The 15,478-nt window shown below is 42.0% G+C and overlaps 1 protein-coding gene across 1 annotated transcript in view; it reads right to left on the bottom strand.

The window, feature by feature from the left end:
* Positions 1 to 2,477: 2,477 nt before the first annotated feature.
* LOC135508306 (chloride intracellular channel protein 4-like) overlaps positions 2,478 to 15,478 on the bottom strand; it is a 30,632-nt gene continuing 17,631 nt past the window's right edge. The window contains exons 2-6 of the mRNA XM_064928396.1: positions 9,106 to 9,215; positions 6,617 to 6,742; positions 6,362 to 6,468; positions 4,966 to 5,147; positions 2,478 to 4,225 (exon numbers count right to left, since the gene is read on the bottom strand). Of these exons, the coding sequence (XP_064784468.1) occupies positions 4,061 to 4,225; positions 4,966 to 5,147; positions 6,362 to 6,468; positions 6,617 to 6,742; positions 9,106 to 9,215 (690 nt within the window). The 3' untranslated portion in view covers positions 2,478 to 4,060. The remainder of the gene's footprint in view (positions 4,226 to 4,965; positions 5,148 to 6,361; positions 6,469 to 6,616; positions 6,743 to 9,105; positions 9,216 to 15,478) is intronic.

Here is a 15,478-nt window from a genome sequence, read left to right on the forward strand (position 1 = left end):
TGCTACTGGGGGCAACAATGTCATACTATTTTTTACCAGACAGCATAGATGGGCTACACATACAGAGACAGCGGGGCGTTGTTCCATTCGCTTGGATAATCACTCCAGTGAGATACATTCAGCCTCTTGCAAATTGAAGGAAAATTCTGAAACACAAAGATGAAGAAATTATTTTTTTATGTTTTTCTTTTTTGTCTTTTTTGGGGGGAAGTCTGGCTTCCCATGGCATCCGTGAAAACACACGATAGGGTACCAGTTAGTCACTATGATACCAGTCAGTCACTATGATAACAGACATGAATTGGGAATATGGCAAAATATATTGTCTTTATTGGATTTTTATGTGACCACAGATACCAACAAATAAACAAAATATATATTCAGTTCTAAAGAACAAGGGTATTGGCTGAACAATTGTCATATTAGTGCATTTAATATTGTTTGGTTAAAAAATCCTTCCAACCACTTGCTCAAAAACATATTTTATGACCATATAGTAACCAGAGATACACTCATAACATGTCATTGTCTCTCAGGAGATAACATCACATTGACACAATGCTTATGGTTATGGTGACTAGCTCCCCCTGTTGGTGATCTGGCTCCTGCCTTCCTGTTCACGCCCAGAGCAGACTGAAACACAGAAAAGGCTATATGTACACTCCTGACCTGCAAAGCGATATTTAATTTCAGAATTTGTTAACATTAGGTTACAGTTCGGGTTAAGGTCAGTTTTAGAGTTTAGTTGGTCGTTTTACAGGTCAGGAGTGTCCTTATAGCCTCTCCCCTGGAACACAGAAAAGGCTTTACCATATCAGACACACAACCCCTCCTGGTTTCTCCCTCATTACACAATTACCATAATACACCACACTCACCTCACCCCTAATAACTGTGGTCTGACTGAATGATAGCCAGCCTTGTTTTGGTTACACACACACAGCTCCGATCCATCTGTTTATGTCTGGGTGGATTTCCTCTGTGTGGGTTATGAGGAAAGAGAGAGACAGTGTGAAAATGTTGTTTAGCCAGAAGAGAATGTCTGGGAGTGAAACGTGACACTTTAATGATCTGGAGGACACCCCTGCACCTCTTCCTGCTTGCCAGTAGAATTGACTTGTTTGTGCAGTGCAACACGGAAATAGTTCCAATTAGGAGCAGACAGGGTCCAAAACATGATGAAGCAGCTGAAGTCTGAATGTGAAGGCATCTTCAGTTGGAAGAAGGGTGGGCATTCATTCCACTTTAGTGAAAACTACGAGGAGGTCAGTTAATTAACAAACTGAGGGGTATCCACTGAAGCAAGCTAGATCTACTCAGGGTTTCCTAAAGCTAACCAGCATCAGTTAGCTTCACATTCCAGCTCAGGCTTCATCTATACTACAACGGTGGAGATTGCTCGTCAGCCTGCTAATAACTAGCAGGCGTGTAACTTCGCGTGCAAGTCGCACATGGCTAGTCGAACGCTCAACTCTTCATTGAGACAATGCTGAAACGTTATTCCATGGGCGAGTCAATTCCGCATTTAAATTTGTGCCGAAAGAAAAGTTATCGTGCAAATTCAGCAGGCTATAGTTTGAAATAGGCTTTTATTACATATCTTTAACACCGATTTTGGTGTGCTTCTCAATAAATCTTCTCCAACTTTTATCAGAAAAAAATGTCATCATACAAGTGTTTATACTGTGCGTGAAGTTTAAAATGCATTCTGTCATTACTAAATGTGTAATGTCATATTTTAAAAACTTTTTTTTACACAAACAATTGATTAATAAAATATTTAATAAGTAGTCTTCCTCAAATGAAAGGGATGATGACGCAATCTTTGCAAGAGGGAAGGAATCTGATTTCATTGGTCCTCAAATCGTGGCTCAGTCATTTAATTCAGGGTGAGTGAAGTTCAGTGGAGGCTGGTGGGATGAGCTATAGGAGGGCTGGCTTTTAGTAATAATTTGAACGTATCAAACATATGGAAACCATGTTTGACTCAGTTCCATTTATTACATTCCAATGACCCTGTCCTCCTATAGCTCCTCCCACCAGACTCCACTGGTGGAGTTAGCTGTGAGCAGGTTAGTTCTGAAGGATTCGTTGCCATATAAACTTACCTGGCTAAAAGGTGAGCCACTTTCATATGACCCGGTTATCCCGATCAGAGTTGACCAAAGATACCTCTCTAACTCATTAAGAAAGCTAAACTTAGATATGTATTTTTGGTTGTTGAAGCAGTTAACCTTGAAATGGGCATGGTCCATCTTTGTGAAAAAATATAAAGTGATTTCAGAATATTAAGGCAAGTTAGCTGGCTAATGCATTGATCTTGCTTTGGAGTATACTCCCCTCTGCTCTGTCTCCCCTCAATCACCCATAACATAATGACATGTACAGTGACTGTAGGCCCACTCGGTAACTGATTTTAGAACTTATTGATCCTGCGTTCTGGAACAGCCCCTAGCAATCACAGCTACAAACCATAGTGCCAATAAGAGGTTTATTTCAATAAAGTCAATATTGTTTAAAAAAACATCTGGATCTTTTCTTCTGACATTGACATACATGTCATTACAGTGATTTTGGAAAATCTTCTGCGCAGGAGAAAACAAAAAAGGCCAAAGGAGATGTCTTCTAGTATTAAAACCCAAGCAGGTAAAAAATGCCTATTTTCCCCAAAATCAAACCAATAAGTGTACAAAATGTACACATTGAATTCTGGATAATCAAAACAAATATTTACAATGCCTTTTATGAAATGTGTATTACAACAAATGTCTGAAAAGATGGCGGCAAAACACGAGGAGATAAAAAACAATATATATTTTTGCTTTAATCCACACTAAAGCATTTTGGAACTACGAAAGAATACATTCACTACCTTTTGAGAGCATTTGAAATAATGAGAAAATGAAATCCTACATGATATTCATTATATTACCATTCTCCTCTCCCCGATTCCTTTTCTCATAAATATCTTTAGTGTCATCTTCCCTGATGCCTGACTGGACATTACCGTTCCTTTGTATTCTATGTGAGAAAAAGAAAGTGTGTGGTTTTTATACTTCACTAGTTTAGATAGCAGGAGTCATTCAATCCACAGTGAGACCAGAATTAATGTGCCCTTTTTGGTGGCTGAAGTATAATATAAGCTACCACTGCTGCCAGAACAACACAAGCTAAAGACTTCCCTTCATGCTTTACAGGAGAAAATAAAAAACAGATGTTATTTCTGGTAAAATAGAGCTTCACTGCCCAGAGTGTCAGTGTCTATATGGAGCAGTGATGTGAGGCAATGCAGTGATGAAGTCTAAATGGTTGTTTTTTTCTGCTAGATATGATCTAATATTTCATTGCTACATATTTCATTCATCTCAGGTCCTGAGCTGAAAACATCTCATCCAAGCACCTGCTACAGGTACATCTCAGAAAGCCCTGACTGAGCTCAGCATAAGGTCAAGGCGGAAAATGGTATCAGAGCATGGAAAACATGTAGCCTTACTTCTATTATAGTTGTTGCAATTGACTTAAGCAACGCAACAGTAAAATGAAGCATATCGCACCAGTATGTCAAACTCGGTGGTTTGGCCTAGCGTCTGTCTACATGCAGTGAAACCTGCCTTCATTTATCCTCTAGAGCCAAAAACACTGAATCTTTCAACACTGCATAAATCAACTCTGTAGCCAAAACACAAAACACAATTTCAGCCTTGTAATTTTCACTTTCATAAGCAAGCCTAAAAAGCAAATTAATATTGAACAGCTGAACGGAAAAACACAGGTTGTGACCATATTCCCATGAGGATACAGAGGGTCTGATCTGAGAGATCGCCATTCAAATCATCATATCAAAGAGAGAACCTAAAAAAAGTTATAAACAATGGACCGTCAGTAAACTTTCTGAGCTGCTTCATGTACTCAAGAGATCTCCAAAAATAAAAGGGAAAAGTAAGAACAAAGGAGCTCATGCATTGTGTTTGCTCTAAATTAGGAGAAGGAAAGGTAGTCCATAGTTTTCTTTCTCGTGTCTAAACAGACCAGTCCCCGTGTTGGGTGTAAGGGGGGGGGCCTATTTGATCAGCCTCTTGGCCACGTCTTGGTAGGCGATCTCGATCTCTTTGTCACTGGGGCAGGTGTTGGTGAACTCCTCATGTGTGTAGGCATTCTGCAGGTACTGCCAGATACCTATCATGTCCTTGGGGATGTCAAAGCCTCTGTACTTCTTGGTCACCACCTGTGGATGGAGGGGGACATTGACTAATTAATGTAGTCTTAGATAAACTTCTAGAGAAGAGGTCCCTCTGTAGACCGAGGATGGTACAAAATGATTTGGGTAGCAGAATGCATAAATCACTAAGTGCTCTGGGCTTTGCTGTGTCAAGATGTACTCTATTTGTCCAAAATAAGCATTCCAATTTACAATAAGAATTCAACTGTGTGTGTACACTGAGTATACCAAACATTATGAACACCTTCAAAAAATGTGAGTTGCGCATGGACGGGGCATTCGTCGGGGCATGGACTCTACAAGGTATCGAAAGCGTTCCACAGGGATGCTGGCCCATGTTGACTCCAATGCTTTCCAAAGTTGTGTCAAGTTGGCTGGATGTCCTTTGGTCGGTAACCATTCTTGATACACACAAGAAACTGTTGAACATGAAACTCTGCAGCGTTGCAGTTTTTTGACGCAAACCAGAGCACCTGGCACCTACCATCATACTCCGTTCAAATGCACTTAAATCTTTTGTCTTGCTCATTCACCAACTGAATGACACAAATACACACCAATCCACGTCTCAATTGTCTTAAGGCTTCAAAATTATTCTTGTAGTGGATTTAACAGGTGACATCAATAAGGGATCATTGCTTTCACCTGGATTCACCTGGTCAGTCTATCTCATGGAAAGAGCAGTGAGTATGCAATGTTCTGTACACTCAGTGTATAATGTCATGTTTATTGGCCTCTGCTCTTACCTTGACGATGTGCAGCTTGGGAAGAAGGTTGCAGTCAGCCAGTGTCATGTTGTCACCATCAAGGAACTTGCGAGTGGAGGTCTTGACGTCCTCAATGCTGTTGTGGTCGATCTCGTCGGGCAGTGGGGAGCGCAGGTACTCATCCAGCTTCTGCAGGGTCTTCAACAGCCCACGCTCCAGACCTACAGCAAAAAAAGGAACATTTATCATCTCTAACATTTATCATCTCTAACATTTATCATCTCTAACTAAGTGTGTTGGAACCTCTCCAGCTTACTGATACTAAATAATGATTCATTTAAGATTGACTTCAGGTGTCCCTGGTGGTAATTACCACAACACTAGCACAACAACTATAAACTGCATATAGCAATCACAAACCAGCCTGCCTGCATTGTGTTGAGTATTCTAGACCACTTTTCAAACCGACACCACAGGATACACACAGCAGTTCTGTAGTCTGCCACACGAGGGCGGCATTTTATAGAAAGATGGCAGAACTTAAGCTACCTTGCTGAAGTATTTTGAGAGAGTACATTCCTTGATCCCAGTTTTTGGAATTATCTTGAGAGCCCAAATAAGGACTAGTTCATACAACCAAAATAGATAGCTGGGGTTGGACTTTGTGGTTCCCTGAGCAAATTCGACTTATTGGAATGTTATGTATTCAAGCCAGTTGGAGAGTGTGTGACTGGGCATATTGTGTTTTACATTTTACAGTGTGACTGTCCTATAAATAGGGCATGCCTATCATTCAGATATGACTTTCAGCAATAAAGTACTGTTGACATAGCCCTGAAGACATTCAAAGCCAACCATAACTATAGGTCAATATTTCCACAGGGTGGAGAATAGAAAGAAACCACACCATCCAAGATACCAGAGGACATGAACTGATACTGTGTCATAAACATCTTACCCCAGATTAACATGGCATACAGACAGAGAAACAATAGCCAATATGACTGAGGCAAAGCTACAGTATACTGTCATCTGTTGTCTTGTACAAAACATGTCTGTTGGCAATATATTTATAGCTGTGGCATGCCTGTTAAACAAAAGCCAGGGGAGACAAGAGAGTTGCTGTGAGCTCATTTCCAGACCATTACGCTCTGTTGTTTTTACCAGGCTGTTTGGTTGTTTCTTTAGAGAGCCCAGCCAGGTGACATGGGGTACAGGGGGACAGTGGCAGGAATGGTACTGGGGACAGAGAGGCCACTACAGAGAACAAAAGCTCTATGTTGACATGCTAGCCAGCCAGCCCCCCCCCCCCTGCGTTGTCACCCAGCCACCAATGACCTCAGGCTACTGCAGTCACCTAGCAACCACAAAACTGTTGAAGCACATAGGTTTATGTGTGTGCTTGTTAATTCTGTTATAGGGAGTGGAAGCTCACCTTCGTTGGCATTGGGTTTTGAGTTTTTGATGAAGGCTGAGAACTTGGCAAAGATGTCCATCCCAGCTGTGTTGGACTCAGGGTGTCTGGCACTAAGCTTGGTGAACCTAAACACACACACACACACACACGATACACCTGGTTAGATCTCAAACAAGCAGAGTGTATACTGTAACCTAGGTATCTACACTTGGAGGCAGTGTGATGTGCTTAGTGGGCGTGACAAGCTGTTACCACCCAGATGAGATGACTCACTTGGGTGGGCTGAGGACATCCTCCAAGAACTCCTCTATCTTGTTGACGTCTGTCTTGACCTCCCCGTTGAAGGTGATGAAGGGAGGGTGTGTGCCTGGGGCCAGGTTCTGGAGGTCTGCAGGCTTCCTGGGAAGAGGAGAAGACAGGGGATTTAGTGGGCATGTCACAACACACTGGTAAATACCCATATCAGCCAAATACAATGCATACCTTATACTATGTAAAGTCCTTAATGTTGTTGAAATGTCTGTCTCGTTTGTATGGATGACTTTGCCGCAAACCCAAGTTCCCCCTGGGGATAAAGTTGTATACTACTACTATACAACTGAGATGTCACTGATTACTCACTAACCTTTCACTTTATATCCCTATAATCCATCTGGTCTCGGTCTAGTCTTTGACAATCATCAGTGTTATTCTGTTTCTTCCCAGGGCCCAGTTCTATTGCTTTCCCAGGTCATTGGAGGTGGCTGTGGCCCATGGACAGGCCACAATTCCCTGTTCCAGTTCCATGCTGAACTGTTCCAGACTTTTCTAGCCCTCTCTAGCGCTCCCCTCACACACAGAGACCCTGGGATGGAATGTATTTTCAACAGGGTTGTGTACGTGTGTTTGTGCATGTGTGTGTATGCCAAGTTCATTCCTCTGTCCACAGTGCTCAGAGCAGGCTTGTTTTGTTCCAGGTGTCTGGGAGGTGAGATATGATGAGAACACACACAACATAATGAGGATGTGATGAAGGACCTGTCAACAGCACAAAGCCCTTTGTCATGTTTCATAATGACCCACACAAACCAAATCACTAAATTACAAAGCAAAATAAAAACCTTTTTAGGTCATACAGTGTAGAAGTATTAGCATTGCCATGACTGAGTTAATTGACAAAATAATGTGGAGCAAATTAACTTTGATGCAGAGAACAGCCTACCACTGACCTATCCATAGAGTGTTTCACATGCAAGCCAAGTCAAAATGCAGTGTGATGTGCATACGTACAGTGGTTAAGATGTCCCTATAAGGGGAGATGTGAAACACACTCATAGGACCAACAAGTCACAGGGGCACCAAAACAGGAAGTGACCTCAACCCTTTGGAATGAGCACAGGAAGCACACTTGCCCCATGGCAACATTAAGGGGGAGGAGGTAAAAGTGTTCACTCAAGAAGATAAATAAAAAGGCTTTAATCATAGACATGTTAGTCATAGAATTGGGCCAAAAATAGTTTTCCATACCAAGGTTGCAAAATATAAGATTAGAAAACGGAATTCTACATCTTTCCTTACTAAGTGGGCTACTCACAATCACATCAATGTGGAACGGTAGTAAATCAAATGTAATGTCTTTGAGTTCCATATAGTAATAAAAAGGGATAAAATAAGACAAATTATTTTGCAATACTTTGCCTTTCTGTCGACTGGAGAAAAAGTGAAGACTTTAACAGTCCTGGTCTGAACAGCTGAACAAAGACATGTTTGACAGAGGGGGAAACAGACACTGTTAAGTGGGCGGACATCCTCCACTGCCTTTTACAAGACCTCCAGAAGCTTGTTTCCCATTACACACCCTCACCACAGACATAGACGTACATGCGCAAATACATTCACAGACACCGAACAACAACATTCACAGACCCCCACAGACAACATTCACAGACAACTTTCCAGTACCTTCAAAAGTGAAAAGGTTGCTCTTGGTACTACTCAGTCTTGTCTTGTCTAGATTACCCTCAGGACCGACCCTGGCAGAGGTAGCAGTGTTTCTGAGCTCTCTCAGGAGAAGAGATGCAAAGCATCTACGTGGATGAGCTTTCCCCTCTAAAACACTTCATCAGAGAGCCTGCTTTATTCTGGACTGAGAGAGTTCATTTGACCATATCTGAAAATAATCACACATATGCCAGCAGCCTTGGCCTGGGAAGAGGAAAAATAATCAGGTTGACTCATAGAAGGACATAATGGCTGGGTAAGGAGCTGCCAGGCAGCATTACAGTGAACATGGGGAAGAAAGTTTGCTGTAGTTCCAGCCAAGGCTAAATAGTGTTCAAATGACTTTGGGAGGGGAAGATGATCATTTTAGATCCTGTTTTAGAGTAAGAAAAATAACATCTAGGGAGGAAGTGAGCACAACCTCAATAAGCCCCTCCAAAACGTAGCATGTTTATTTTCCAGATTTCTCGGGTTTGGAAAGGTCATGAGAAAACCAAATAAGCAATTAGGGCGGTGTGCCTGTTTGAGGTGTGGCTGGATCAAAGTGTTCTGCTAGGCTACTAAGGTCTTAGTGGAGAGCCCAGAAAAGCTCTGAGAGCCAATGAAAGAGGAGAGCAGAGAGAGAATATTCCCCTGGCTTTCCAGGAGCTAGTTGAGAGCTGGGGGACTGAGCTAGCTAGATAGTGTGACGTGTGTTGGAGGAGTGAACAAGCGAACTAGTGTGATGTCTGGTGGAAGAGTGAGCTAGCTTATGTGACGTGGTGGTCTGGTGTCTCCCTCACCTCTTCAGGTCCACTGTGGTGACGTTGAAGACCACTCCCTTCAGCCACAGGATCATGAAGAGTCTCTGGGAGAACGGGCAGTTCCCAATGCTCTCGCCATCACTTCCCGCCTGAGAGAGAGGGAAAGAGAGGGCGAGAGAGAGAGGAGAAGAAGGTTAGATTAGGTAAGACTACATCAGAATTATTCACGTGGCATTGTTTTCACACAACCACAAAGAAAATGCACCAAGGCTGGAAGGATAGGAGGCAGGGAATCCAACATGGCTGACAAAGATTTAAATGGCTCTTGTAAACTGATCACAATCAAGTTAAGGTTGAGCCTTAAAATGGATAAAAGTCTTGGAACACTGATATTATCAGACCTCTGTTCTACAATCCAATGACCAGTGGTGTTTTACTGCACTGACCTATTTTGAGCAGACTTTCACCCAGATTAGAGACTAACTCCCTGAGTCCCAGAGAGCAGGCTAACCTCTGTCTCAAACCCTTTAGCACACTTCCACAGCCGCCTCCATTCATCCACACTACCAGGCAGCCAAGTGGAACACAAACCCCTGAAGTGACTGTGAGGGACTCTGAGAGGGAGCTGGACAGCTTCTTGTTTCTTTAGACCTAAAGAAAGAGTCTGATGTATTTGACTGGGAGGGGGGATGATACAGTATGTCTGCCAGTGTCTAATCACTGTGCTCAACCATCACCATGACAACATCACTGAAGGTATTTTGATTTGTAACACATGCATATTGATGTGTATTGAATCATGTATACAGGGCCATTCTGTGAGACAATTGGTCTCAGCATGAGTCCCTGTTAAAATAAAGGTTAAATAAAATGTAATTTATAAAATGAACAATCGACTACATGCCATCCAAACAAGAGACATGGACAAACTAGGCAACTGTTCTCAGACAATCTCTGGACGTGGGGAAAAACAAGCAACTACCTACTAGTACAGGCCCACTTTCACGTTGGGGATTTTCCTTACCCAAAATAGATCTGCCACCTTCACCTCCCTTTCATGACAAACTACTACTGTGCATTATGATAGTGTACACAGGCCTCCAGCCCCAGCAGTAAAAACGAGGCAGTGAGAGAGATATTCTAAACACTCTGCAGGCAGACACACCGTCTTATAAACACACCAGAGATCTCTCTAACTACCACTGCCAGCACACTCTCCCTCTCTCACTCCCGCTCATCCTCCTCAAGCTGGTCCATATCAATGATGCTCAGAGTACAAGCAAATCCCAGTTTCCAGCTTAGGTTGTGTGTACAGAAATAGTTGTGGGAGTAAGGAAAAAAACGGTAGATCGAAGAGATGGAGTTTTTGATGCAACTATCCTCCTCTCATGTAACATTAATATGTTACACGTGTGTAGTAATTACTAAATAGGAAAGTGAAATTAAATATTCATGAGTAAAGATCTTGCTTGTGTAAACAAACATACTATAGCTGGAGGAGCCAATCGCCGTTGATTTGACTCCTACTAGTAATTAGTAGGAGATTGACACCCAAACTACACAACACAAATAATTTGACTCCAATGTCTTCTCTAGGCCGTCATTGTAAATAAGAATTTGTTCTTATCTGACTTGCCTAGTTAAATAAAGGTTCAATAAAACAAAACAAAAATGATCTGACATTGGCCCCAATGTCCCAGTTCCTTATGCCTCTTCCTCTTTTAAGAGGATCAACTCAAGCATGGTCTCAGCCCCTTTCACACTGTCAAAATCTTCCCCCGTTCGATTTACAGAACTGGTTATGGAGTGTTCCATAGACGGTGAGCACATAGAAGAAAGCCATTCTTCTCAGTGCCAGTTAATTCTGAAGAATGCCCCGTATTCATTAATTCCGAAGGACAGGGACTGAAGGTAAAAGGAGCATTAAGAAAAGGTATGTATCTTTTCTCACTGTCTATTACTTTAGCTTGGCTCACTGAAAGGTGGCATGCTCATCAATTTGTCTCTCCTTGTCAGTCACTTTGTAGCCTACCCTCCCTTCTACCTAGCCTCCTGTCCATCTCTTTCACTTTCTCATTCCATGTCTCTCCTTCTGGCCAGTGCAGAGGGCATCTTGAGGAAGAGAAAATTTCTCTCTGAGATTCAGGCCCATTCCAATGTCAAATACACTAATTAAAATGGCATACCACAGCCTTTTGAGTAATGGACTGGCGGACCTGTGCAAAGATAGGGCTGGGCTTCATGACACATTTATAAAACATTATTTTTATTCCCATGGAGCTAACGTCCCCCTCTACCACTAGAAATCCGATAAATAATACCTATCCAAAACTTTTTTCAAAAGAGGTACGGCCTGAAGTGATCTTGTGAATGAATAGGGAACTTTGTTTCCAGAATGTTCCTGGCAGTGTGTCCAGCTAACAGCACTCTGCTGGTGTGTACAGACAGTCTGTTTGTCTCTGTGGTGTGGAGGCCCAGTGTGTTCTCTCTGTTTGATCTGCCTGCTGGCTGTCCTACAGGCTGGAGTTGCTGTTCTGTTGTTAGAGCTCAATTCAATAAATCAAAAGGTTATATTAGATCACAGCCTTTGTTCAGTGTCCCCTCCTTATGATTTGATTCCTGTGTATGAAAGGCTTGCCATCAAATCGTATTGCTCTGTTTGGAACCTCAGGCAATTGTTATCTAACAAGAGACCAGTAGCTGATACTCGTGGGACTATAGAGACAACAATGTGTTATTTTCTGCTTTTATCCAGAGATTGTATTCTTGTTGGTTACTATGTGTCAGGGGTAGGAATGACAGCACAACATGGTGACTATTCCCATGATGATCGAGACCAGACTCATAATAAAGAACTGATTATCATTGCACAGAGGTAACCATGTGAATGGCATCTTTCAGAATAAAATGGTACGTAAACATAAAGGACATGGGCCGTGTCTGAAATCTGTCTTGCCTACTACTTACTTAAAGTGCATACTGTGTACTATCAGTACTACGTACTATTTATCACGTACTGTTTGGTAAAAAGTATGCCACAGGCGAAACAGATACTTTTGGTGCTTTCAAGACAACTGGGAACTCTAAAACAACGAGCTCAGACTGGGAAAAATCGGGACATCAGTGATCTTCAGCTCAGAGAAGTCAGAGCATGTTTTTTTCCCAGTTGTCTTGAACGCACCATCTGTTATGGCTTCACATATGAACCAGACAAGATCATTTATAGCCCCACCCAGTGACCTTTCTCCATTGCCTTTCACTAACACCGGAGTGTTGTTTTGGGCTAACATTAGCTAATTAGCTAGCATTTAGAACAACATATTTGGGGTAAAGTTCTGTACCGTAGGTCTATGCAAGTATCAATTGAAGAGTCAACTGAAGCTTAAAAGGAATGGGAGATGAAAAGTGCTATAGAAATATTATCAATTACTATACCAAAAATGGTTTATTTAGAACAAAAAATCTCTGACAAAGGCCAAGAGGCCGAAGCGTAAGCTTCAATAGAAAAAGTGATGCTAGCAAGAGCAGTGTGTAGGTTTATTTTTCATTTCAAGTTATCTAATCCTTACCAGTCACCTGCAACATGATAGCTCAGATGTACGAATGTATTATTGAATGTTGAAAGTAAAGCACACCAACAGTGGATGTACTGGTATCAAATGTTTTACAAACAAGAAACACATTTCAATGAAAAAAAACTGAAATCCCCCAAAAAACGACTTCACCAAAAACATTAGAAAATGAATAGCTAAATTAAATTACATACAAAATACATAACTACTTCATGACCTCTAAAATGGTCATAAGACGTGCTTCCCTGTCAGTCACCTCCTTCTCCAGACTGGGCCTTTCTGGGAGGGAGAGGAGCCCACAGCTGCACCTTGGGAGGATGAGGAGATGATGTTCATGACAGGTGGGGTGATGGAGTGGCAGCCACCCAGCGCCTCATCCATCACCACTTCTAGGATGCAGCTGTAGCCTCCCCTCCCTCAGTGCTGACTCCAGTGGGGGGAGCTTTCAACTCCTGAAAAATGATCACTTTCAGCATCAAACATACTACATGTAAAGCCCTGGTATTATGCCAATTACAGTACATTTATCTGGAATACGTGAACCTTTCTAACATGTTTCTCTTCACACTTATATACATGAATGTGCAGTTGAAGCATAGGAAATATTTTTGGAAAGTTTTGGTGCTCTCAGAGAAAAGTGTAACTTTATTAGCCAAGTACAGCACAGCAATAAATGTCAAGCTAACATACAGTAGCATACTGTGTATTTTTGCTTAAGGTTCTCCCACTTCTTTTTCACCCATGCAGGTAATAGTGGCCCCTCCAGCTCACACTCCTTCACGTAGATCCTGAAAAGACATAAGATCAAGTGCAACATTAACCAAAACATGAGCAAAGTAGAGTTGTGTGAACTTTCTGTAGATAGCCAGACTGCCACATACATTATCAAATTGGAGCGCCAAGGTGAAACAGTAACGAGTGCATGTTACCATTACTTACACCATAACAGGTTATGTGTGCAATGAAACTAGACCCATTCAGGCGGTAACCATTCAGGTATAAACTGATATTGCATGGCATGAACACTACAATCAGCTCAACGCAGATGAATCAACGTCAGGAGAACTAGAAGAGTTGTTGGGACCAGCACCGCTGTGGAAAATAGGAATGTAGCCTACCGCGTTACTAACGTTATAGCTAGTAGCAGCTAGCTAGCTAACATTAAATATGTTAAATAAATATAATATTAATATGTTAAATATCTATGTACGATGAAATAGTTGTGATCATTTTAAGGAGAACAAAAACTACTTACATTTGAACACCACCGTAGAAGCTTTGCTATTCGCCATCTTCCAAGTTATTTACTCAAAACTTGCAACCCCTCCACTTCCAATGCATTGTGTCTGTGAAATTCACAAAAAGTGTGCAGCGAATGCGTCATTGCGTTGTTCCCGCTATTCGTTCATTTCAGTTGAGCATCACCATATCTAATTGACAGCAGATTATCAACTGTCGTCAAATCCGGAATGAGTATGACATCCAGGCATTTCAAGTATATTTGATTTTCAAATTGTCACATACTCAAAAACAGCCTACTTTTTAGGACGAAAGTATTTGGTATTTGGACACCGCCGTGTATTTCAGCCATGTTTAGTATATGAATGGTAAGCAGCAGCTTTAGGAATGAGCTCATCTCCTCTCCTCGGGCTGCAGAGCCAGTGGTCAGAGATGGCCAGCCACAGTGCAGCAGCTGAGAAACCCTTTCTCTGTGTCAGAACATGGCAGGGATGCTGTCTACTGGAGCTACAGCAGCAAAGAACAGACACAGCCCTCTGACATGTGTTTCCGGCAAAGAACCTAGCCCTAGTCTGCTATTTCTACTGAGACTCCCTGCAGCCCTACCTTCTCTGAGACAGAGGAGAGGGGAGGGAGAATGGTGTAGGAGGAGGGAATACAGGAATAGAATAGACTGGTGGAATTAGCATAAACCTAGTTAAGGAGAAAGGGAGACAAAAAGGCTAGATTGAGTGGGTGAGAAGTGTCTAGGGGAAAGAAAGCAGAGCGCAAGCCACACCCTCCTCAGCACTGTGAGCTTCAGAAGCAGCATGCTGCTTGGCACTCCTCTCATCCTTCTTCCACAACCTCTTCAACAAACTCAAACTGTTTTTATGACATAGGAACAGAGTATGTGAGCGGAGTTGAGCGGTTGGAAATCCAGCTCATGAAGTCACTCCATGTCTTTTCCAACTGCTCACTCCACGCTCACAGGAAGAAAAAAAATACAGTTCAATAAAATCACAATTTAACCAACGTTTTTGTGCCTACCTGGACCTGCCATTTGGGTTTGAAGTATTGAAACCAAACCATATGATTTGAATGAAAAGTATTTGAATAAACATTAAGGTGAATGTAAGAAGCGCACATAATTTCAAATAGTCTACATGTCACATTAAATGTCACGCTGTATAAATGATTGGAGAAAGGAGCAGGAATATGTAAGAGGGGATTTTAATACTCGACCCAAAAATACAACATGCCATGAAAGGCACTGGGATGAAGCCCACAACTAACACGTACACAAAAACACAGGGCTGTAACCCAAACAAAAGAGCGAGGTAAAACCTCTAATAAATACACAGGATGAGACCCATAATAACGAGTACACAATACACTCAGCACGAAAACCAAAACCACAGGTACTGACAAGACCCACAAATATGGGAACAATAACCGACAAGACAATTGTGAAAAGAGAGCACATGTATACAATTACTAATCGGGGGAATAGGAATCAGGTGTGCGTAATGAGACAGTTCAGTGTCACTGTAACCCCTGTCTGAAGCCCTTAATTGTCAATGAATCATGGCTTAGTTCTGTCTCTCTGAGTGGTGAAACAG

Source organism: Oncorhynchus masou, chromosome 21, assembly GCF_036934945.1.
Source record: "Oncorhynchus masou masou isolate Uvic2021 chromosome 21, UVic_Omas_1.1, whole genome shotgun sequence".
Taxonomy (NCBI): Eukaryota; Metazoa; Chordata; class Actinopteri; order Salmoniformes; family Salmonidae; genus Oncorhynchus; species Oncorhynchus masou.